Source organism: Pteropus alecto, unplaced genomic scaffold (assembly GCF_000325575.1).
Source record: "Pteropus alecto unplaced genomic scaffold, ASM32557v1 scaffold164, whole genome shotgun sequence".
Taxonomy (NCBI): domain Eukaryota; kingdom Metazoa; phylum Chordata; class Mammalia; order Chiroptera; family Pteropodidae; genus Pteropus; species Pteropus alecto.
Window position 1 is genome coordinate 22,890,920 of NW_006439568.1, and position 26,094 is coordinate 22,917,013.

A 26,094-nucleotide genomic window follows, 5' to 3' on the forward strand; every position below is an offset into this window, starting at 1 on the left:
TTTATAAACATGGAGTAAAACCAATTAAGCCATAAAGTCAAGTCTCTCGGAAGGTTTATTTTGACTAACTGGTATTTATTTGCGTGTCTATGAAACATGAAAAAGAAGTAATGGTAATCATCATCTTTTTTGGGGCTAAAGGCAAAATAAAAAATTGTACTTGAAAGGAAAGAAAGCAGTATTGGAAGAAGGGGTGTAAAATGCCATATTCAAATAAGAATACAGGTTTCTTAAAACTGACCTAAAAATCATACACTAAATAGACCACAGAGAGGTAAAAGAAAGGTGAGGAGTGGGTAAGAGAAGGAAGAAGCATGCAGTGCAGGCCTGTCAAGCTCTTCTTCGTTTGAGATTTCTCTACCACATCCTTTTAAACACTGTATGGCCCCAGTAAAAAAAAAAAAACCAATGATAGACAAAGAATCAATCTTCTATTTATTTATATATTTATACATACACACACACACACACACACACAATATACACACATCTTTAAAATATATTTTATATATGATATATATGCTAAAATCAATAAGATTAATCCCCAATAGAAAAATGGACAAAAAAATCTGAATAGCTTTTTCAAAGAACAAATGATCAGTGTACATATTTTCAAAAATCTAACAACTAATAATCAAATGTTAATTAAAATATATAAATTTTTGCTCAACAAGTTGGCAATTTTTAAAACATGATCATATTTATAGATAGCAAAAGTGTAATACAGGCATTCCCCTAAATGTTCACAAGCATTGACACTGGTTAAACCTTCCCAGAAACACAGATCACAGCCCTTAAAAAAATTTAAACCACTTAATAAAGTATTTTCAATTACAGAAATCATTCCTAACAAAGTAATCAGATATGTGGTCAAAGAAAAACTGAAAAACTGTAAAAAAAAAAAAAAAAGTAAATTTTCAAAACTAGGGGAAATAAATTATGTACCCATATCTCACAAATGATAGAAAATTATAAAAAGCTAACCCAAAATATAAATAAACTCAGAAGCCACTTAAATGAACATACGTGAGAGGTTGAAAAAACTTATTATAGTAACTGTAACATTTTGCAAATCACCTGCCTTTAAGGAGATCAATGAGGTTTAACCATGTCCACTTAATACATATTTCCTAAGACTAGGAATTGGAAGAATGATGAGTCTAACTCAAAACGGCAAATCTTACACAATACACACTATTAATAAATTTTACTTCAGTTGAGCATAATGGTCTTATATTTAGTGATTGCCAGAGTCAAAAATAGCATGTCGACAAGCTTATTCATATTAGGGCATATTTTAAAACGAAATGTCATGGCTAATCAATTTTGAGAACACAAATTTATGTGCCAACACAAAGTTTTCCTCAGGTTCACTTTTACTTTCCTCTAATTTAGCTACAACCTAGAATATACTATTAAATTTGTACTAATGATAAATAAGATTATTTTATATTAGAAGGCTTCCATGTTTCCATTACTTGCTCTCAAAATGTATCTCAGATCTACCTTAACATTCCCCAACTTTACTAGCAGATTCATATTCAGTCTACTGTGGGCATAAATACATTTTTTTATATGATCTCCTCCATCTACTTGAAGAGAAAAACACTAATAAACAGCTGGACAAACTAAAAATGAAACTACTGTCGGCCCCAAAATGTCTCTACTAGAACATATAATGCAAAAAATTATATCTTATAATATAGTAAATAACAGAAGTTATAAATATAAGTAAAACTTTTACAAAAACAAATTGCATATCTATGAGGTTAACATCTTTATTAATAAAAATTAGCATGCACAAGAACTAAATCAGATATGCAATTCAACTACTAGAAAAAAAACACTTACTTTAATAACAGATGGCATCTTGGAATTTAGGTTATCATACGTAAAATGCAGACGAGTTCTGAAGGAACATTTGTACAATAAAGGATCCTGATAAAATTCGATTTTACCACTAGCATTCCGTTTATCAAGACAAACTGTACAGTCAGAAAAATTGATAACCTTTCTCAGTACCAGATCAGTTGCTAAAAAAAAAGAAAAAACACTTCTAAGTAAAAAGGAACATCAGAGGAAAAAGGCAACTATGATTAATACAAATTGTTATTAGTGAAGATAATAGAGCATTTAATACATGATGCCAGAACCTATGCAAAGAACCTCTCATTTATTATATCATTTAAATCTTCCAACAAACATATGAAATAGGCACAACAATCTCCATATAAACAATCAAGTTGAAACTAAAGAAATGAAGTAGCTTGCCCTCAATTTGCTTGACTACAAATTTAAGACAAAATTTATGAACTGTGCTACATTTTGCTATCTGTAATGAGATATTAAATAACAATAAAATAAAAATCTCGAGAAACCATAGTAAAAATATTTGGAGTACTAGTTACTCATTTAATATTCATTTTACACTAAAAAGCTTACTGCTGTGCTCTAAACCTGCACTCTCAAATATGGTAACCACCAGCAATAAACATATATGAATTAGCACATAAACATAAAATCTCAGGTTCTTGCTTGCACTAGCCACATTTCAAGTGTTCATAGCCACATGTGGCTAGTGGCTACAGAACTAGATAGTAAAAATATAAAACATACCCATCATCACAAAAAATTCTAGTGAACTAGCACTGCTCTAAATAATAATTAATGAAGAAATTACCAATAACAGTATAAAGTCTGTTTTCAAGGGAATAAAAATGAAACAATTACTGGTAAAAAATCGAACTAGAAAATGAAACACTTAACTAATGAGTAGTTTTATTCCTAACAAGCAATTCCTAGGTAAGTATCAGGCCAAGTCTACTTGGTCAGTTATTTTAAGTTAGCAGTCCCACACGCTATGGCCATGGGAATCTTCGAAACAATAAAATAAATATGCATTAGTCCATTCTTTGGTAGCACTATTTCTAACTATATCCTAGCAACCTCTAATTAATTAAATCTTTAATTTTCTTTTCTTTTTTTGGATTTAATTTTTTTAAGAAGTAAAAACTAAAGAGTATGCACATGTGTGGAAACAGTAAAGTTTTATTAGCAAATAAATTTCAAATATGTTAAAAAATACACATACTTACCATATTATTTCATTTCACATAGTATATTATTAAATGATTTAGTTTACTGATATATACATGTATATGAATTAAAGAAATTATAATAGGACTAGAAATGAAAGAAACCTTCTAGATGCTTTCTTCTCTTTATGATAATAATTTACTATTTGCTAGTACATGCTACATTAAGTCTTTTGGGTCTTTTATACGGCTCTCTTTAAAAGATGTGAAAACTGAGGCACAGTAAAGGTATATAATCTGTCTAATATTAGACAGTTTATAAACGGTAGAGTTGTAATTTAAACTTCGTCAACTTTAAGGTATATGCTCTTATCCATTATGCTATAAGAACATAAAGTAGTCATATTTCGAAGATGTTCTAGAAAATCATCATTCAGTGAGATAAGAAATTATTAAGCTTTGAAAATGTTTTTCTTTAAAAAACTCAATATAACAGCAACTATCTTTTAAAAATTAGAAAATGAATTCCAGTCCTCGTACTTACATTAGATAAATGCTACAATTTAATCTGTAAAACGGAGATAATCATTATGTCTACCTAACAAGCACTCTAGCATTATTTGACAGTGTGAAGATTTGCATATCCTCCCATTTAACATACCAACTCCTAAGCATATGCCCTAAAGAAACGCTTACGCATACGCATCAAAAGATATGTACAAAAAGACATTTGGAAGCATCCCAAATGACCATCATCAAGAGATCAGATAATTAAGTTTTGGCATATTTAAATAGTAAAATATTATTCATAAGTAAAAATCAGTGATCTACAACTACACGCAACAATATGGAAAAATATTAAATGCATATTTTAAATGAAAACTAACCTCAAAAAAACATAGAAAATTCTATTTTTACAAAGTTCAAAAATACATGTAACTAAATATATCATTGATGGACACATTCACACATGATAAAACTTTTCTTTATTGAGGTAAAATTCACATATCATTAAATTAACCAATTTAAAGTATACAAGAGTGACATTTAGTGTACTAATCTTATGCAACCATGACCACAATCAATTTTAGAGCTTTTCATCACCTCTAAAAAGAAACTCTGTAGCCTTAGCTATTGCCCTTCCAGTCCCCTCATTGCCCTCCCCCATCCCCAATCCCTAAACAATCACTTATCTTTCTGTCTATACAGATTTCACTATTTTGCAGTTGATATAAATGGAATCATACAATATACTTCTGTGCCTGGCTTCTTTCACTTAGAATGTTTTCAAGATTCATCCATGTTGTAGCATGTATCAGTACTTCATTCCAATTTTTTTAAAGCAATTGGAATAAAATTTAATACAGCAGCTAACCCTAGAAGGAAGCAAGGGGATGGAATAGGGAAAAACATATGGTAGGGGGTCAACTGTTAATGCTCTAGTTACTCAAGAGGGTAGGTACTCATTATTTTATAACAAATATGCAACATAAATCCCTTTGTAAATATGAAATGTTACATTAAAAATTAATAAAAGGGGAAATAATAGTATCTACCTCAGAAGATTAAAGGATTAAAACAAGACAATTAAGGTAAAAAAGAACAAGCACCAGCCCAGCAGTTAACACTCAATAAATGGAAGATACCATTTCTGTTGTCTTTATCACCACCATCATCATGAGCCTTCATGTGGTCTCATACTTCTCATAAATACATTTGGTAGGTTGGCAGTAATGGTAACAGATTTTACAAATGACTCACCTAAATTCCCAATTCAAGACTCTTTCCAATTCACTATCAAGAATTTCCCAAAGTATTATCTGCATTACTTCTATATTAAAACTATAAATGAAGTTTCTTCCCCTAAAATATCAGCTTATTCAATCTAGCATTATCCAGTTATATTTGTTTTCTTTCTATTTTCCATAGCTTTTTCTTCTGGTCTTTTTATTGAATATTTCTTTCCACAGAGGATGAGAGGGAGACATTAACAATGTCTCAGAAACCAAAATGTGGGCCTTTGCATACACTCTTCTTTATGCCTCACAACAGAGCTGAGATCAGGATTATTCTTCATTTCTAAAAAATGAAGACTGAAGCTTGTAGAACACAAAAAAAAAACTGTATTCTAATTCTGCTAGTTCCTAGTTTATGCCTTAATTAGGCAAGTTAAATAATCCTGAGACTCAATTTCACTTTGCTTTCCTTTACCTAGGACTTAAGATGCGTAAATGAATATATGACTGAATGAGAGAGGATATCATCACTTTCTGAAGTTGTTCTGACAAATAAAGAAAATGAGTGTAAATAATAATAATATTAATAATAATAGCTATTTTTCTGAGCAGTGACTATTTATAGAACACTTTTATAAGTCGTTTCAGTGCATTAATGTATTTAATAAAATACTCCTATAAGGAAACTCCTTTACCCCCATTTTACGAATAAAGAAACTGAAAAACAAAGAAGTAAAGTAACTCACCCAAGGTCACTCATCTAATACTAAGTGGGAGAACTCGTGCAGCCTGACTTTAGTGCCAGCACTTTTAACAAATACATACCACAGCAAGTCATAGATAAAAGGTGCTCACAATAGTCTCCTTACTATATATTCCAAAAATACTCATTTCTTACCCTATCAGAACATATATTAACAAATATTATCACTTATTTAATATCTCTTCTGACAAAACTAAAAAGAAATATCTATTTTCTTCACAACTATAGTTTCAATGCTTAGCACAGGGCCTACCATGTAAAACAAAATAAAGCAGTAACAAATGGCAGCAATTAAAATTAAATTATTATTTAATTTAAGATAAGCATTGGGAAAATACAGCACACGATAATTAAAGGAGGCTTCAGGATTACCCAAAAATCTCATATGTGCTCTGGAATATACAATCCTAAAACACATATCAATCAGATATATTGTTTTGCCATTACCAACCTATGTGAAAGCAACATACCCTCTTTTCCTCCTTCAAAACTTTAAAATTTTTAACAATACTATTTAATTTTTATTGTTATAACACAGCATTGTAAAACATTAAACATCACATTTGAAACAAGCATGTTATAGGTAAGAAAAAATTAAAATTAAAAATATTAAAAAAACAATTTGGAGATTTCTTAATCTGAGGGTCTATTAACCTTCTGTAATTTCATGCTAAATTCTATATATGTGCATTTTTCTAGCTGTAGGCATAAAATTTTCATTAGATTTATCAAAGAGCCAGCTGGCCCAAGAAAGGTTTAGAATCCAAGAAAAGTTTCAATAATGGAAAAATTCTTGACATTTACTCACCAGAAATATCCATGAATGCACGATCCCATAATTCACCTACTGTATAGCATTCTGCAGAAGTGATATTGACTGAAAGAACAATATCATCTTCAACATATTTTAGTATGAGATTATTTATAACAATGTTTACATTATTTACAACTCGTCTAATCAGACTCTGCACGTAACCTACAAAATAGAAAAAGGATTCAATTAGCCACAAGTCTGTCAAGAAATAATTATTTCTTAAAATATTACTGAGCTTAATATAAGTGAAAGATATATATTTAGCCTATTTCGCAAACAGGAAACTAACATTCAGATAGGCTTGCTAAAGAAACACAGCTAATAAGTAGCAGACTCAGCGCAACAAAAGCCATTACCAAGTTCTACATACTAAAGTATTCATATACTAAGAAAAAATCATATTTATCAAAAACTTTTTAAATAACATAATACTAGATCCCATTCAATAATTATCCTACAAGTACTTTGCTCTCTGCCTACTTTATTAGACATTTTCCCAAATGAAACTTATTATATGCTGATTATTATATGCTGATTATACAGTACCATAGAAGGATAGCTTCTTTAAGCTTCTCTTTGAATCAGCTATCATCTCCCCTTCCTATTTTAAATAGCCATAAAAATATTCAAAACCTAGACCTGAAGAAAGATAGGAGAAACATTACTTTCATAGCAGACTCAACTATTTCCACTTACAATATTGAAACAGGGTAGGGAAGATAATATGAGGAAGAAAGTGTGGACAGTTAAAAAAAAAAAAGAGGGAAAAAAAGAACAAAGAAAATAGAAAAAAGAAAAGTATTGAAGGAAGAGAATGGATCCAAGGATGAGAAGACAGAGAAATAAGAGAGAGAATCAGAAATTGGGTTTTTTAATTCAAAACAACAAAAGGAATTAGTGAACATTCTTTTTCTCAGCTTGCCTGGAATGTCTAAAAATTTTCTTTTAATTTCATGCTATTATGGGATACTCCATAATCTCAGAAATTTTTCTCAGAAGTTTCTCGCACAATAAAAGTATACAGATACATTACTGAGGAAATTTAATTGAAAATGTAAATTAAATTAAACTTAAATAGCATTTAAGACATAGAAGAAAAAAATTAAAAACCTCACTTTACTCAAATGCATTTTCCACTCTAAAATCTATTTAAAAGGTAATTAAAATACTAGCTATTCTATGAAATAACCATCTGTTTGTATAGTTTAAAACAGAACTTAACTGGACAAAACTATCAATTTCTTTCAGCAATTGACACTGTTAATATCTATACCTAAAGCTTCCTGGGAAAAAAGTTATTTAAATCTATTCAACCATAACATGTTTTCAAAAGCCAGTTTTTTCATTCATACCCAGTGATGAAAGAAATGTAAAATGACTAAGTTTTTCTGGTATATGGAAACTATTAACAGCTTTTAGAGCACTAATTATCATATGCTATAAAATTAACATACAAAATATCAATGAATTTAAGATAATAAATACTCTTTGAAGAGAGATGCTAAAATGATGCTTAACAAATTAAGCTCCCAAAATAAATTTTAAAGACCAAAATTTTTAACCTTAGGATGTACATTTCTCCATGCTATTTCTACTCAACACAGATGTTAAAAAACAAAAATAAAAATCCTGTTACTAAGAACTCAAGCATGACTAATACTGGTTTTCCTATTTTTGAAAAATCTTGTCATCAATAGGAATTCATAAAAACCACTTAAGTATTAATTATCTTAAAAAAAACTCTCAAAGATAGAACTGTAGAAAAGTATAATGCAAAGTAATAGAAACATACTGTAAATGTATTTTAACTGACAGAATACTACTAATGGATTTTTCATCTATTTTTTAATATTCTTCCTCAGTTTTTCATTATAAAATATACAAATTGAAATGAATAAGCGAATTCATTTCACCAAAATAAAAGAATCAAATATTGAAAAGAACTACTTGAGAAGGCTGTTTCTTATTAAAAATGCAATGCCAAAATAAGTAACAGTGACTCACCAAGGGAATAAATGATACACTATCTCTTTAATCCCTCATAACAATTTAGTTCTAAGTGAGCTACAGAGTGTCAAACAGCAGATCTAACAGCTCTCATCACTCCATATTTAGTGACTCCCTGGAAGTATATTTGTTCAAATGACTAACCTAACAGTCATCCAGATCTATTCCACGAGCATGTGAAAATGCGAAGTCACACGGGATAAGAACCTACAAGACGTCATACTAAGTAGCTCTTTTAGTCTGTTATTAGTCAACCTTTCCAGAAATTCCTATCATTACCTACCTCTCTCCCCACGCAAAAGCCCCATTCTTCCAAACACACATACATATGCCCACAGGGCCAGACAAAACACTATGAATCTTGACTGACTTTGCTCATGTTCTTCCTTCTGTTTGGAATACCCTGTCTATTCTCCCTTCTTGCACAGGCCCAGAATAAATGTTCCCTCTCCTATATCCTCTTCTCCAATGCCCCGACCCAACACATCTACATTAAGGAGGCTGTCTCTACCATTTTTCCTGGACTTACGTTACAATTGCCATTTGTATATGTTTATGTATACTTACTTTGTCTGTTAAACTATGAAATCCTAAAAGTCAAAAATTATATCGTATTTATTTCTCTGATATTCTTAAATTGAGTGATATGTTCAAATAATTTTGATTACAAAGAAATAACATCTGCAATTAGTTTATCCTAATGTGGTCACTGGGAAGTGAAGCTGCTCAAGTCAAAAATATCATGATTGATGACTTACATTACCTAAAAACATCTTAGTCAAGTTTTCGGTGTAAAATTTATTTGGGGGTTATGCAGAATCATATAGGCAGGCAATTTATGCTTAATTGGCTAAAGGGAAAGAAAGCTATTTCTAATGTTCCTGCCTTTTTGGAAGGTCGAAATTATTTCAAACTAATATTTTTTTTAAAAGGCTAAGGAAAGAATAGGATTCTTTATTGTCAATGCTATAGTTCAATAACATGAATTTAAAAAGCATCCAACAGATTTGGTAACTAGAAGATAACGTAGGGCAGTTACTGTAAGAGCTAAAGAAAATAGCTCTGAGTTGAGGATACTCACTACCAGTATTACTATTTAAGGTGATCACAGAAGTTCTGAACAACTAAATAAGGTTTAAAAAGAGAAATAAGTATAAGTATTGACAAGGACACAAAATTATCATTACATGAAGATGACTATATATTTATACAGAAAATCCAAAAGATGCAACTGAAAAATATTGAATACTGATCAGCTAACAAAATATAAAACTAGCTTTCCTATATAACAAAATGATGAAGAGAACAAAATGGTGAACAATAGTAATCTCAATTAGCAATAAAATACATAACAGCATTTTTCATCTATAAAGTTTCAAATAAATATTTTTTAATAATAAAAACAGCACGGGACCGAAATTGTGCTTAGACGAAAGTACTATCCACAAACTTTTCACAGGATAATTTGGCCATACACCCCAAAGCTTTAAAATTCCTCATAAACTTTGATTCAATAAATTGGTAAGAATTTCTCTTAATAAACAGAGGTGTGCGCAAAGATTTACTTACTAGTATGTTTGTTAAGGCATTTTACAAAACTGAAAATGAAAAATAACCTAAATATCTAACAAAAAGTACTGGTTAAATAAACTACGGAAGAGGAGAGACCAGGCAAAATGGTGTAGATGATAGTAGCTTTGTTCATCCTCTCTTGGGACCAAATCAGAGTTGTGACAAAAACACAGAGTAAATAGCAAGCAGAATCACCAGGGGTCTAGATGAACAGAAGCCCTACAACTAGGGAGAGAAATAAGAAATCACTCTACAATGGTATAAGGTAGGAGGGGGCGAAGAAGCAAGGCTGCCAGGTCCCGAGTGGCTGAGTACAACAGAGGCTGCAACAGTGGCAGCTGACAGCTGCAGACGTCTCTTAAAAAGGTCGTGCCCACGACCAGGCTTTCATAGTTACGGACTCACTCATTGTAAGCACAAACACCAGGTCGGCTGATCGGGCTGTACCAGAGACTTACAGCGGGGTGGTGAGTCGTCAGAGTGAGGGCCGGAGGCAAGGCTTTCTCTCAGAAAGAAGTGCTGTTAGTATCCATTGTTCCTCTGTTGAGCCCTCCCCACTCCCAGTGTGCTGACGCAGGGCAGCCACAGCTGAGATGTCATCAAACTGGATAACAGAGGTCGCTCCATCCAGAGGATTCCCTGAAACTCCGCCTCCACCAACTTGCAAACCCATCCAAGCCAAATGCAGGTGTGTCCCTGGCGAGTCCAGTGCCCCTAGCTGAGCAACTGGCCTCAGTTTCTGGCATGGTTTCTTGAGGCAGCTGTAAGCACAGCATCTGTGGATTGCCTAATGAATCTTAACAGGTGACCCCTAAGGGACACAGGCTGGGGATAAACCTGGCCTGCAGCTGAACCCCTCTTGGGATTATGCCGCTAGACATCTACTACACAAAGCCACACTAATAAGACCAAAGACTTAGGAGCTTTGCTTAATACATAGAAGCAGACACAGAAAAGCAGACAAAATGGGCGGACAATGAAGCAGAAACCACATGAGAGAAAAGAACAGAGATCCAGAAATAATGGAGTCAAGCAATCTAACAGATACAGAGTTCAAAATACTAGTTATAAAATGCTCAATTAACTTATGAGAAGTGTAGTTGAACTCAGTGAGAACTTTAACAAAAAGATAAAAATCATAAAATAGGAAACGGAAATTTAAAAAAAGAACCAGGCAGAAATGAAGAAAAAATTATCTGAGATGAAGAATATATCAGAGGGAATTAACAGAGTGGATGAAGAAGAGGATTGAACCACCAATATAGAGGTTGGGGAAGCCAAGGACACTCAATCAGAATGGCAAGAAAAAAGAAGCCAAGCCTATAATAGTAATTTAAGGAGTCTTTGGGGCGCAATTTACTGTAAAAACATCCATGTAATAGGGGTACCTGAAAGAGGAGGGGGAGAACAAGAAGTTGAAAAGCTATTTGAAGAAATAATGATGGAAAACTTCCCTCATCTGGTGAAGGAAATAGACATACAACCCCAGGAAGCTCAGAGAATCCCAAAAACCAGGAATTCAAAGAGGCCCATACCAAGACACATTACAATTAAAATGCCAAAGGTTAAATACAAAGAGGGAATCTTAAAAGTAACAAGAGAAAAGCAGTTAGTTACCTACAAGGGAGCACTCTTAAGACTGGCAGCTGATTTCTCAAAAGAAACCATGTAGGATAGAGGGCTTGGCACAAAATATTCAACGTGATGAAAACCCAGGATCTACAACCAAGAATACTTTATCCCGCAAAGCTATCATTTAGAGTTGAAAGACGGATTAAGAGCCACCCAGACAAAAATAAGCTAAAGGAATTATCACTACCAAGCCACTATTACAGGAAATGTTGAAGAGACTTCTTTAAGAAGAAAAAACATGTATCAAAATGATGAATAAAAATGGTAATAACATAACTACATATCTATCAACGAGTATCCCAAATGGAAAAGAATTAAGTGCTCCAACCAAAGAATTGGGTAGCTGAATGAATAAAAAACGAGACCTCTAAATATGCTGCCTACAAAAGATTCACTTCAGATTAAAAGACACACACAGACTAAAAGGAAGTGGATGGAAAAAGATATTGCCTTGATGGACCTAGAAGGTATTGCACTGAATGAAATAAGTCAGATAGAGAAAGATAAGTATTGCGTGATTTCACGTACACGTGGAATCTAAAGAACAAAATAAATAACAATAACAACAAAAACAGAAACAAACTCATAAATACAGAGAATACTTTGAGGGCTACTAGAGGGAGGTTGGGGAGAAGGATTGAGGAGAACAGTGAAAAAGGGCAATGGGATTAAGAAATACAAATAATTACAAAATAATCCTGGAGATATAAAGTGTAGCATAAGGAAAATAGTCAAAATGTTGTAATACAAATGCAAGGGGGAAGAGGAGAACTAGACTTAGTGGGGTGATCACTTGGGCTCTAATCATTATGCTGTACAACTGAAACTAATATATTATTGTATACCAACTATAATTGAAAAAAACTCATGGAATTGTATGATGTAAATATGAGCAACTAATTGTCTATTATATTTCAATAAAGCTAGGGGAAAAAAGCAAAAAATTAAAAATAAATTATGGAAGAGCTATACAATGGAATACATGCTAATGATTAAAATAACAATATAAAAAATATTAATGTTCTAGAAACATGTTCGTAACATTAACCTAAAAATGCAAGTTATAAAAGAAAATGTATGTGTGCACATGTGCGCGTGTACACACACACATGCAGTCTCTAAAAGGTTGGAAATCAAAATGTTAATAGGCTCTAGTTCTGGATAAGATAATCACATTCTACTCTATCTTTCCCAGTGAATAAAGCCATAAAACCTGGAAAGCGTGTATGGAGCAGCTATTTCAAGACTGTCGAAAGTAAACAGTACACATGAGAGAGGAAACAGAATGAAAACCAGAGTTTACAAAGATAAAACAAATAATAAAAATAGTATGGGTAAATTCAAACATATCATTAATTACACTCCATTTTAATTGTATTGTGATCATATAGGATGGTCAGTATGATAGTTAGTCTTTGAAATTTGTTGACTTCCTTTTTGACCACGTCTTTTTCTATGTCTGTAGATATCCAATATGTGCATCAAAAGAATGTATACTGTCTACCTGCTGAGTGCAGTTTTATATGTGTCTACTAAAACAATATTAAAATAATGTTAATAATGATATTCAAAGATCTAGTTTTGGGGTTTTTTGTTGGCTCGATCTAGTGCATTTCAAAGTTAAGTTGTCAGGTACATAGTCATTTTTGGAGGGGAGGAGAATAGTACCTTTTTTTATAATAAAGTATCTCTATTACGTATGTCCATTAATGCTTCTGCCTTAGTTTTAATTTTGCCTGAGTTTTATGCTACAAATACAGATTTATTTTTGGATAGTACATGTTTGTTATACCATTTCTCATCCTTTTATTTTCAATTTTTCTTGCCTCTCTGTTTTACCTATGTGTTTTGGAAGCCACACACACCTGCACATAATCACTCCTTTTTAAGTGTTTCTTAGTGTTTCTCTTTGCTTTCACTTTGCACTGTAGTTTACAAATATACTCCTATATACTAAGCAATTAATTCTTTGACAACAAAGATAGCCTTCAATTAGATACCCTAGCATACTCTCATTTACATAACAATAAAGATTTAGAGAATGGAACAGCCTGTCTCCACCATAAAATATTTTTAAATTCAATCTAAAAGAACAAAATAAAGGCTCTCCAATTATCATCTTTTCTGTAATAAATGAAATATAAACACTAGATATCTTAAAGGTTATTTAAAAAATAATAGTTTGAAGCATAACCTACTTTGAAGCCATTTTAGAGAAAAGCCAAAGGCTATAAATACACTTCAGAGAGCACAGAACTGAATCATCAAGGTATCTAGCTTAGAAGTAGTCTCCTTTTACAGAGAGATAATGTACAGAGAATATTGAGGAAAGAATGAATGAGTGAATGAACCAACCTTAAATTCTGTCTCTAAATAAGAATTGTCATATCTTAAAAGATATGCTAAGCCCAAAATTCAAAACAGTTATTAGCAGTAATTGAAGGTCCTGGCCTACATCATTAACTGAAAGAAAATGTTTGTATTTCAAATAGGTTATATTCAAACTCTTTTGACTCTTCTCCCAGTAAGAAATAATACATTATTACCCAGCATAGGCATACACATATGCAAAAGTTTCTTGAAATATTACCAACCTTTACTACATGCCATATGCTATCAGGTTTTCTATTTTACACCACATATTTTTTAAATTCCTGCCATGACCTCCTATATTACTTTCATAATGCACTATCTGGTCAGGATACATAATCTGAAAAAGACTACTCTAGATATTAAGCATAGAAATTGCAAAGAAAATATTAGATATTGACTCATATTCTTTTTCTATTATAGTCACCAATCCTTCAAGGGTATAGAACAAACAACTATTGGCAACACCAAAACTGTTCTTAATAAGCACCTCTGGATCTATGTAAATGTTCAAACTCAAAAACTATAACCACAGATTCTGAAAGAAATAACTTTGCCCTAGAAAATGTTAAGTGCAAGAATTCATCTCTATAATCAAAGAACATTAATATGGTTTCTGGGCAGGATAAGGTTACCAGAAATGAGTCCTCAAATAACCATATGAATTAACCTTTAAATAAAACGATTTACCATTATCCAACCGGATTCTCAAAGTATCCCTTTTTTTTTCCTTCAGCAAGATTAAGTTTAACTGTTCTGTCTCCCAGTAATTGCTCAACAAATTATTTGAGGGAGGAGGGCTATAAAATGGTGTACCTAACTCCAGCATCTTGAAGGTAAAGCAAATAGTGCCAGAAGATTATCAAAAAATAAACAGATTAAAACCAGCAGAAAGCCTACAAACCTTTGGTGCAGAAAATAAACGTATAGCAATGTCACCTTCACCTCAGAAAAAAAGAAATGGCTGATAAATAAAATCAGAAGAGAAGTGACTGATAAACAGCTACTAACTGTAAAAATGCAGCAATGAGCTTTAGCCACAAAGCTAACATGTAATGATCACTGATTTTTTACCCATTAAATATTTATCAAGGAACTTTTATGTATGTCACTACTGTTCCAGGAAAATAAAAATTTCAAGAAAAAGATGGTCTCTTCCAGTTACAAAATTATGTGATTCTGCTGTGAATTTGATAGTTTCCAGAAACTGAGAACAATCTAGTATCTTTCCTGTTTATCAAGAAGCAAGGGGAACAAAGAGACTATGAGTGGGAAATCAGAGGCAAGGTTTTGCTTGGAGAGGATATGAGAGAGAAATTTTAGGAACAACCTGCTGCAAAACAGATCAAAATCTGAATGAAAGACACCTGTGAGGGCTCTGGACTCAATCTGTTCTGAATTCATGCAGCAAATGCATATGCACATACAGTGTAAATATTTTATGGCACTAAAGAATACTGAAAGTGTACATTACACAAAGGGCTATGACGATTTAACAACTGATATATGGCTTCATCAATCCCATTAGAAATTACCTGGTGGTAAATCAGGATCTGTGGGAGCAGCCTGCTGAATTCTTCGAGGTTTTACTGATGATTTTGTGTTCTCAGTAGTACTACGGTTGGTAGAATTAGAACCACAGCTTTCATGGTCATCCTATATTCATTTTAAAGAAAGAGGCAAATAAGAACAGTAAGCCCTTTGGAAAACAAAAATTTTTATTCAATACCACACTAAGAATGAAACAATAATAAAAGATGAATCTTTTACAAAATATTATGGCATCAAATACTAGTGATATATTAGCAAAAGAAAAAATTTGTTAGAAACTTCAATACAATCAAAAAAGTAAAAGATTTGCTATCATAAACAGTGAAAATTTCACATGGACTTACATTCATTTTAAGTTAAGGCAAAACAACTTCACTATTCAATCTTTACAATGAAATCTTCTGTTATTTGGGGAGATGTTATACTCTCTAAATACTAAAAGACTACTACTGTGAATAAAACTTTACTGTAATTACTTTTAGTTCAACTTACATCCTTAAAAGTGTCTGCAGTCACACACTTCTGCACAATGTTAACATTAAAAGCAGACTATTAATTTTTGAAACATATGGTTGTCTCAAAAGCCCAGAAGTAAAACATGTTCATTAAAGAGATGTGAAAAAGTTCCAAGTGAACTGCCAAAACTAGCATAATTATGAAAATATTTAACACTAAAACCATCTGAAATCACATACTGTATATAGATTATAGTGATGTCATAGTAAACATTCCAGCCAAAATGCACTAAAACTACTGCAGTCCAATAAATCTGGCATGCAGAAGATGACAAACATTTTAAAGCAAAAGAAAGAACAAGTTATTTTTATTTTTGAAAAATGATTAACAGGAAAAAAGGGTAAAGTACACCAGTTAAAGTTTCAAATAGTTTAAAAAAAAGTAAATTAGGCTTCCCTACAAACTGCACATTTTTATTATTCAAAAGAAAAACTAAATAGCCTTATTTGTTTAAACAAAATTTATAATAAACCTGAAATTTTAGTGTGCTTTAAAAATGAACATTAATAATTGTACTCATAATAATATATACTATGAAACAAACATTACAAAATGTGAAAACATTTCTTAACCATGGTTAGAAAATCATGGTTATATGCACAGTATAATTAGAAAATAACTCTTTTGATAATCTGAACTTTTTTCATTTCAATTACATTTTAATTGTATCAATTACAAGTCAGCTTCCATTTAATCCTGACCCAACTAAATTAAATTAAAAAATAAAGCAAAATGAGAATTATAATACTTACTATTAAAACTGGAATTACTTCCATCTTTAGTTTGAGCTCATCTGCTTTTAACCAGTATGCATCATTTTGGACTATTACACATTTTACTTCATTGAAAGTCTCTAATTCTAATAAAAGAAACTCTGTTCTCAAATATACTAGCTAAAATGTTTTGAGATAATTTTTAACCCCAAACACATTACAGTTATATCTTTCTTATTTAGGTTGCAATTTTTCCAAAATGTCTGGTAAGTATATTTCATGGCAAAAGAATGTTTTCTCTTGGGGACCACATAGCTATTTCTGAAAACACTGCCCTTTGCTCCTCATGAAACAAGCAAGAATGTCATTTCCTTACAAAAGTTCCTAAGTGAGGGAAAATGTGGCAAACACTGTATGTAAACAGATCCATTACTTTCATACTGACAGATCATGGGATCATGTACCACCATATTTTTCACCTTAGCCCTCATAGGTCTGGTCACTTAAAACTTGAAAACCATCGACTCCTAGATTCACAATTTTATGAGTAAGACTAAGGACAAAACTTAAAACAGGTGAATGAATCATTCCAAGTCCTTGTTTAAAAGCAGACAGAGGTTAAAATGCAGGAAAGAGCTGAAGGAGAAACTAAAAGGTAGAACTAAGAAGTGATATGTTTTATGTTCTTCCATCTTGTGGCATCAAGATGGCAATCAGAAAAAGACCAAGGCTCACCTGGCAGCTCTGGTCACCAAAAGCTTCTGAAACAGAGTGTGAGAACGTAGGATATGAACTGCTACAAAGCTCTTAGGGACATTCACCTCTATCCTCTCCAGTAGCAAGTACAGTGCCAATTATCAGATACAATAAAGAATGTTTAGTAACACTGTATTTTAGAGAGTCAGAGCCAAATAAAGTCACCAAAGCAGAAGTATACACTTGGAGAACACAGAGAGGGCCAGGGAAAACACATACACTTGTTTTCATGATAAAAATGGGCATCTCTGCCTCACCTCTACCCTCACAGTAATATCAATAAACTTTAGTCAGTAAAAAAATGCCCAGTACACTTAAGGAGGAATGTGCACGCCCCCCAATTTCTTCACACATCAACTTTAGCCCACGGGGCTGCTTCCACTTCTCTCCAATCAAGAGTGAGGATAAGGGTTATAATAGGCTGGGGAAGAAGAGAGCTGACACTTTCTTGAATTTTTTTACTTGAACCTCTCAAAAGGAGGACCAGCTAACCTGACAGGCCAAAACTGAACATTCATTAGGCTATACTTTAATAACGAAAAAGATCGCTGTAATAACTGTAAACACCTGTGTGGTGGGGCCTTTCTATCTCTGAGATCTATGCTACTTGGTAACAGGACCAGAGCCATTTTCCCCAGATGATGCAATCATTAGCCATCTCTCCTCTGGCTTCTTTGCACACACACAGCCACCGCCCCAGGCAGAGAAAAATCAAACTATGCCAGTTAACAGCAACATGTTAGGGAAAATTTGTTCTTTATTATGCCTATGACATCCCTTTCCTTCGTATCAGCAGGTGTACATCATATTGCCAACTTCTCTTCCTTCCCTCTTTTTAAACAACTAGATTGAAGTAGTTAGATCCACTCTTAGATTTGGAAGGTGAAATAGGCTGAAATTAAGGGCAAAAGTACAAAAGTATGTACTCTGGCCTAAGCCACATTCTGTCATCTAATTTTTAGCATGATTCACTAGAGAGAATTGAGTGCTTGAATGGACTAATAAAACTATAATTCGTTTTCTTATATATAACTTCTCTCAACAAGGAATACCTGATCAAAGAAAAGTATGTGTTAGGCAGTTTGAAATAAAATAAGTGGTATAAATAGGTGGTACCCTTATCCATGTACTTCACATACCCACTTGAGAAATACTACATGCATAAAAAGATTAAGAGCAATTTAAGCTAGTCAACAATAATATATGTCACGAAGAAACAACAGTGACATTGTTGAACACTTATCTGTGCCAGGCCTCAAGTATTTTAAGGATAAGGAAATTAGGGCTTAAGAGGTTCCAAGGCCAAAAAGACAGGAAATGGGAGAACTGGGATGACCAAAAAGCCTTTTCTGTAACCACTAAACTTGAAAGAAAAACAGGAAAGCAAGGAGAAAGGAACAGAGGAAGAAAGACAAGGAGGGAAGAAACAGAGACAAAAGGAAAAAAACTTTTTATTTATGGCACTTCCAACATGTCACCTACTGCTAACAATCACATTATATTCATATCTCTTAATAACACTATTCCCTGTGCAAGGGTAGCCCCCTTTAAATATGAGGAAACTAAAGCATAAAGAGATTCATGTAAACAGTTTAAAATTGCATTAAATGGCATAATTTTAACATTTCTCTATTGCCATCCCTGAAAAAAGGCCACCTAAACAATACAGTACTAAATACTGCATATTCTGAGAAAGAAATGAGCTTGAGCAGTCAGAAAAACATTTCAAAGCACAAGAGGTTTAAAAAGACTGTGCCCTGAAGGAAAAACAAGGGGCGGGGACAGGGGTTTGAACAAAGAAAAGTAGGAGGGAAGAAAGCACGTGTCTTATTAAAAAAAGAATAAGCAAGTATATAGAGAGCAATGAAATACTAAGCTATAAAAAGAAGCTAGAGCAAATGGTCTCCACCATGAATATCATTCCAAGAAATGTAAGCTTTATTCTAAATATTGGTGAGCAAATAAAACTTTTAAGTAGGAAACTAATAGATGAAGTACTTCATTCAGGATAAAGAATCTGCTGGTTATGTGACAGAAATGAAAAGCAAAGATACCAACAATTGATAGATTATTATAGAACTTTGGAAATTAAATGAGGTAACTATGAGAATTTTTTTAATGCTAGCACCTCAAATTCAACAAGTTTAAAACACAACTCATGGACTCTTCAACTGACTGTTCCTTTTCCCTTAACCCCATTCCCTGGAAAAAAAAAAATCCTCTGTCCTTTACATCCCAATTCAGTCAATGACACAACCAGCTTCTCAGTCTCCTAATAAAGCAAAATATGCTCTTTTATAGCTGCTCTAACTTTGCAAAACGACACTAATGAGCTTCAAAAATTTCAGGGTAGAAAGAGAGATACCTAACCATGAAGCAAATAGGATGACACTGTTCTCTAAGCTCCAGACTATGCGGGGATTAACCAAATGATTTTTTAAATCTGAATTTTAAAGTAAAATAGTAGATTTATTTTAGATAATGTGGCATTTCTGAGGAAGGCACATCATACCAATATATATGGCCACAAAGGAACTGAACATGTACTAGTAAAGATCAAATCAGCAATCAGAGTTAGATAAAGATTTGAGACTAGTTCAAATAGAAGTGATAAGGATTTATGTTTCTGAAAATACAGCAGACTAGATAATTGGAAACATTGGCGGGGGGCGGGGGAGGGGGAGTGTGATGCTAACAATAAAGTGAAAATAGAAAATTTTAGCTAGGCTCAAAGCAGTGTATCAGACTAAAGAAGAGATACCACTATGCTCAAGATGCAAAAGCTGGCAGAGGCAGGTGAGAACTATAAAGACTCAAAATGGTCCATGTAAGGCAAGAGATCGTTACAAGTCTCAACACTTGAAATCAGTAATACAGTGAAACTCCCAACTCTTGAAAGGAGGCCAAAAAGAGCTGCTGCCAGCTGCTGCCTGGACATAGCATAAAGCTGCCTGGCAAGGAAGTCAGAAGGAAGCAAATCTTGCAAATATTGAGACAAGTAACTCTATATCAACCAATATCAACATTGCAGGAGCCCTGAATTGCCAAAATAAGACTTGGTTCTAGACTAGAGACCAGAGGAAGTAACTGTAAAGCTACCACACAAGAAGGGATGAGCAAAGATGGATCTGAAAGAAAAGATGGTGAAATAGACAGTGAGCCCCCTATTCAAAATAACCTGCAAACAACTATTCTAAAGAATACAAAGAAAATTAATGCACGCAAAGAAATCAATGAAATTCAATCACAATAAAATTAATCTTCTAGAATAGCCTTAAAAGATTTTAAATGTAATAGGATCCACACAGAAAGATATGACCAATACCTATATATACACATATGACATGTAAAGAAAATAGAGACTGTCCCACCTACAGCATTACCATTTATTATAGAACTACAGTAATTTAAATAAATAAATCAATGGAAAAGAGCTCAGAAACAAAGCCAGATATATATGAATATTTGAAATATGACAGAGGTGGCATTAAATCAGTAGGGAAGAGAGATCATTCAGATGGTACAGGAAGAACTGGTTAATCATATACCTGCCTCACACTACACATAAAAACTAACAAACACACATACATACACAAATATATATATTCTAATAATTTAATTTCTAATCATTCATTATTAATGTTTCCTTCATATCTCTAAAGAAAATTACTCCAGTTATTTAAGGGCTTAAGTTATTTGGGTATTACTTAATCAAGGTTATCTGGTAATAAAACGCTAAATACTTTACTTTTCTAAATTATTTATTTCTACATAAAGATAATATAATAAACTATCAAGAAAAGACAATATGATATTTTTTTATTTTAGACTTTTAATTTTAATAGAATTAAATTATTAAAACAAAGATATGCAAACTTTTTCTATAAAGGGCCAGACAATAAATATTTAAGGCTTGCAAGCCGTATAGATTCCATCTCAACTACTCAGTTCTGCCACTGAAACATGAAAGCAGCCATAAAAAACACCTTTATTAACAAAAATAGGCAGCAGGTCCACAGACCATCATTTGATGACTCCTGCTTTAAACCATAAATTTTAATGAAAATGTACAAGATAAACAATAATTCAACCTGAAATTGCTTTGTAACCCCATGTTTCCAATATTTAAGGCAAAAAAAATCAACCCACAGATATATCTAAATTATGCAGGAATCTAAAACAAGTAGGGGGAAAATTTATCTAATTTCTAATAGAAGAGTAAAGGTTCAAAAAGAGAAAGGAAAGCAAGTGTAAGGAAATAAGCTGTGGGTAAAGGGGATCAAATATATGGTAGCTTAAGGAAACTGGACTTTGGGTGGTAATCACACAATAGAATATATAGATGTCATATTATAATGTACACCTGAAAATTATACAATTGTATTAACCAATGTACCCCAATAAACTTAATTTAAAAAACAATAATAAAAAAATAAATAAAATAAAAATTTTTTAATAAGTAGAAAGAGTACAATCTAAAATAACAAAATATATAGTATAGTAAATACATAAACCAGTAACGGTCATTTATTAGCACATAATTGTATGTGCTATACTTTTATACAACTGGTAGGCAGTAGGTTTTTTATACCAGCATCACCACAAATACATAATGCATTATGCTACAACATAACTAGGCAACAGTAATTTTTCAACTCCATTATCTTATGGGATCACCATACGTAATTGACCAAAACGTCATTATGTGGTACATGACTATATTATATTCTTATCTATTAAAAAATTAAACCATATATAAACTCTTTTTCAGAGCATATATTATTTAACAGCTTTTGTCTAATTTGATAATAAGAAAAGAATAATTATTTTGTTTCTTAAAGGTGTATCCAATCTCTCATTGGCTTTCCTTTGATACGTATGAAAATCTTCTATTAATGTGAACCACTTAATAGATAGAACTCTAAATAAAATTTCCCCCATTTTTATCATTGCCATTTGTATTATAAACATTAGAATAGTTTATTTCTAGTCAAAAATGTTATTTCCTATCTTCTTTATAAAACAAATGAATTTTAGAAGCAAATAATACTTCTACTAAATAAGATAATAAAGTCGAGAAGGAGATCTAACTTGGGGGGATGTCTACATTTAGACTAGTTGAGGCATGCAGTAAGACATGCCAGGAAAACAGTGCACTGTTGAGGAATGCTGAACTCTCCCTGAAGTCCAGGCCCACAACTAAGGAGTACTGATCAACAAGAGCACCTCTGTGTATTCAGATGCACAAAATAATCAACATCAAACAAGATTCACTCCGTAAAATTATTCTCTTTGGACAACATGCGCAAATTTAATTCTTCACCAAAAAAATAATAAATCTAAGTATTACAGTATTTATCATCATCTCGAACTAAAAAACAAATACTAGCAATAGTAACAGATCACTACAGAAGTTTGAAAGAGTAGTTCTATTAGAGAGATGAGAAGCTAGATTACAGTTGGTAAAGAAAAAGTGGGTATTGGGTAAATTGAGAAAGGAAAAGATTCCATTAAGTCCAAACATAAATAAGGGCTTGAAGATAGTGAAGTAAAATGAAGGTGGTATACAGTAAAGAAAAGCATCTACAATATTAAGGATACTGTGCACAGTGCAGTGCAGGAGATAAAAGCTGATAGGAGTGGAAAAAGAAAATAATCCTCAACTGCAGAATACTGATTATTTAAAGGGGAATACTTTCTTTTAAATAAACAAATATAAGTCTTACATTGTAAAATACTCTGAGTAAATATTACTGGTACAAACAATTCAAGAACCTTTACATTCCTTGTTCATAATTGTCACAAAAATCCTGTAAGTTATTGTCATTCTCATTTAGCAAATGAGGAATATAAAGCTCATCTGGATAAATAGCCTATCTAAAGTGAAAATTTTTAACAAATAATATTTGAAAGTTTGTTAGAAAAGTGTTGAAAGAGTAAAGAAAAGAAAGTGTAAAAATAAATAAAGAAAACTCCATTTAAAAAGGAGTCAAGAACCCTTGAAGGAAGAGCTTTCACGCATGTACCACTCCTACATAACCAACAAGGAGAAGAAAGATAAGAATTATTTTGACAAGAGAGAACATTTTTCATCTCCTGCTTTTAAAGAAAAAAAGATCTCTCCCTGCCTCGAGAACAATGTAATAACCACCATAGCAGCCAATAAGAAACCACCCATAACACGAAAACTCGTTCTTCTCCGATGGTATAAAGCCCTAGCAATAAGCAGATAAGCAGGAATTACCTTAAAGGTTAAGTCCAGAAATCAGGACTTAATTTTTAAGCAAAGAAAGTAGCAAAGTCTTTTCAAACAAACAAAAGCTATAAAAATTTGTAGCAAGATGAAATGGACTGCAAAAAACTATTAAAGAAAGTTCTTCAAAATGAAGTAAAATGCTACTAGATGAAAAGTTCACTCTACATAAAGGAATGAAGAATGACAAAAATAACTCCGTGAGTAAATACAAAGACATTTGGTTTTAAATTTTTTTAGAAATTGACTGTTCAAAGCAAATCATATTAATAGTAATAACAACAATATATTATGGATTTGCAGCATGTATAGCACAACATTATAACAACATTAGCACAAATTATGGCAGGGGATAAGAAGCATTCTGTTGTGAGCATTCAAAAGAATATATTATCTATGAAGTACTATGTTACTTGAAATTAGACGATGATGAGTTAAACATGCATATTGTCAACCCAAAATCACCATTAAAAAAAACTAAATAAAGAGGTATAGGAAGGAGGTGAAAGGAAATATGGCGGAGTGAGAGACATCCCTATATCTCTCTCCTTGAAACAATAAGCTGAACATCTAAAACTCAACGAAAAACACCCAAACTGTATGCCAGCACATCTGAGAGTGGGATGTGCACATATGAGCTACCACAGGTCAGAACTCCAGGTGTCGGGCGGTGGACTGGGAGAAATAAAGAAGCTGCCTCTCACAACCACCAGAGTTCCCTGTAGAAGGAGGGAGAGGGAAGGAGCAGCAAGTTCCTGCAGCTAGTTCCCCAAACAGCCCTGCCTGGGAACGCTGCAGGGCCTAGTCATAAGGGCAGAAAGCAGAGAAGTGGGACAGGACCACAGAAAAACAACAGTTGATTTTTACTGGCCCTGGTTGCAAAACCAAGGGGAGCCACAGCCCCCAACTCCCAACCCAGAGGGCCCCACACCCCGCCCTCATACCCTCTGAGAACGATCACACAGAGCCCAGGGGAATCTGAGCAAATGCTGCAGAGACTATTACTAACAATGACAGAAACTGAAACTGAGTGTAGCAAACGTGATTAAAATATCTACAAGAAAATTTAAAAAGTGTTATAAAGACTTTATATAAAGCAGGGATCCAAGAGGCTTAGACGCTACCTAATGAAAGCCAAAAGAAAAGCACCTTCTTTTTAACAGGCTAAAGAGAGATCTTTATATAATAGATCTTCTTCTGGAAAAACAATAGACTACATTTCCATCACTACCCAGGTGGAGAAATCGTCCACTAAACACCACGAACAACCAAGGTGACAAGGCATCTCAGAAAGAAAAAGAAAAATTTCCAGAAAATAAGCTTACGGACATAAAATATGAGATTTAAATGACAGAGAATTCAGGATGTTACTTCTAAAATAACTCAGTGAGTTCCAAAACTACTCTTATCAACAATTTCAGGAATTGAAAAAACACCTAGATGAGCAGAGCAAGGAGACAGAAACTCTCAAAACAAAAAAAAAAAACAAACAAACAAACAAACAAATAGAACTTCTGGAGATGAACACACTGTAAGAGTTGAAAAATAAAACAGCAAGCTTGTGAAATATAATTGACCAAATGGAGGAAAGGATCAGTGATAACAAACACAGAAATCTAGAAATAAATCAGAAGGAAGACGAGAGAAACCGAAGAATGAAAAATACTGGAAGAGAAATTCAAGAACTAGCTGATACCATCAGGATAGAAAACATAAGAATAATGGACATTATCAAAGATGAGGAAAAGGAGCAGGGACTAGAAGGCATTTTCAGACATATAGTTGATGAGAATTTCTCAAAGCAAAGGAATGAGCAGGAATTTGGAATTCAAGAAGTCAAACAGAACATCCAATTATCTCAACTCGAAAAGACCTTCACCAAGACACAATGCATTAAAGATATAAAAAATCAACGACAAAGACAATTCTCACAGCAGCCAGGGAGAAGAAAACAGTAACATATAAAGGAAAACCCATTAGATTATCCTCAGACTTCTCAGCGCAAACCTTATAAGCCAGAAAGGAATGAAATCAAATATTTAAACTATTAAGAGAAAGGAACTACTAGCTTAGAACAATGTATTCACTACGGCCATGCTACCCTCCTAAACAAGCCCGATCTCATTTGATCTCGGAAGCTAAGCAAGGTTGGGCCTGATTAATACTTGGATGGGAGATCACCAAGGAAAACCAGGTGCTATAGGTGTAAAAAAAATAAATAAAAAGATAAGGGAATGTAAGCTGACAAGGTCCTTGCAATCTGTGAGGTCAACCAAGAGTTGCCTCACCTCTAAATAAATAAATACATACATACATACATACACACACACATACATACATACATACATACATAAATGAATAAATAAATAAATAAAT

At 32.9% G+C, this 26,094-nt stretch overlaps 1 protein-coding gene across 1 annotated transcript in view; it reads right to left on the bottom strand.

Annotated features, from left to right (window-relative positions):
• Positions 1–26,094, bottom strand: part of VPS13B (vacuolar protein sorting 13 homolog B) — a gene marked incomplete at its 3' end in the record, with an annotated part of 647,903 nt that overhangs the window by 589,467 nt on the left and 32,342 nt on the right. The window contains exons 4-6 of the mRNA XM_025050073.1: positions 15,465–15,585; positions 6,343–6,510; positions 1,852–2,033 (exon numbers count right to left, since the gene is read on the bottom strand). Of these exons, the coding sequence (XP_024905841.1) occupies positions 1,852–2,033; positions 6,343–6,510; positions 15,465–15,585 (471 nt within the window). The remainder of the gene's footprint in view (positions 1–1,851; positions 2,034–6,342; positions 6,511–15,464; positions 15,586–26,094) is intronic.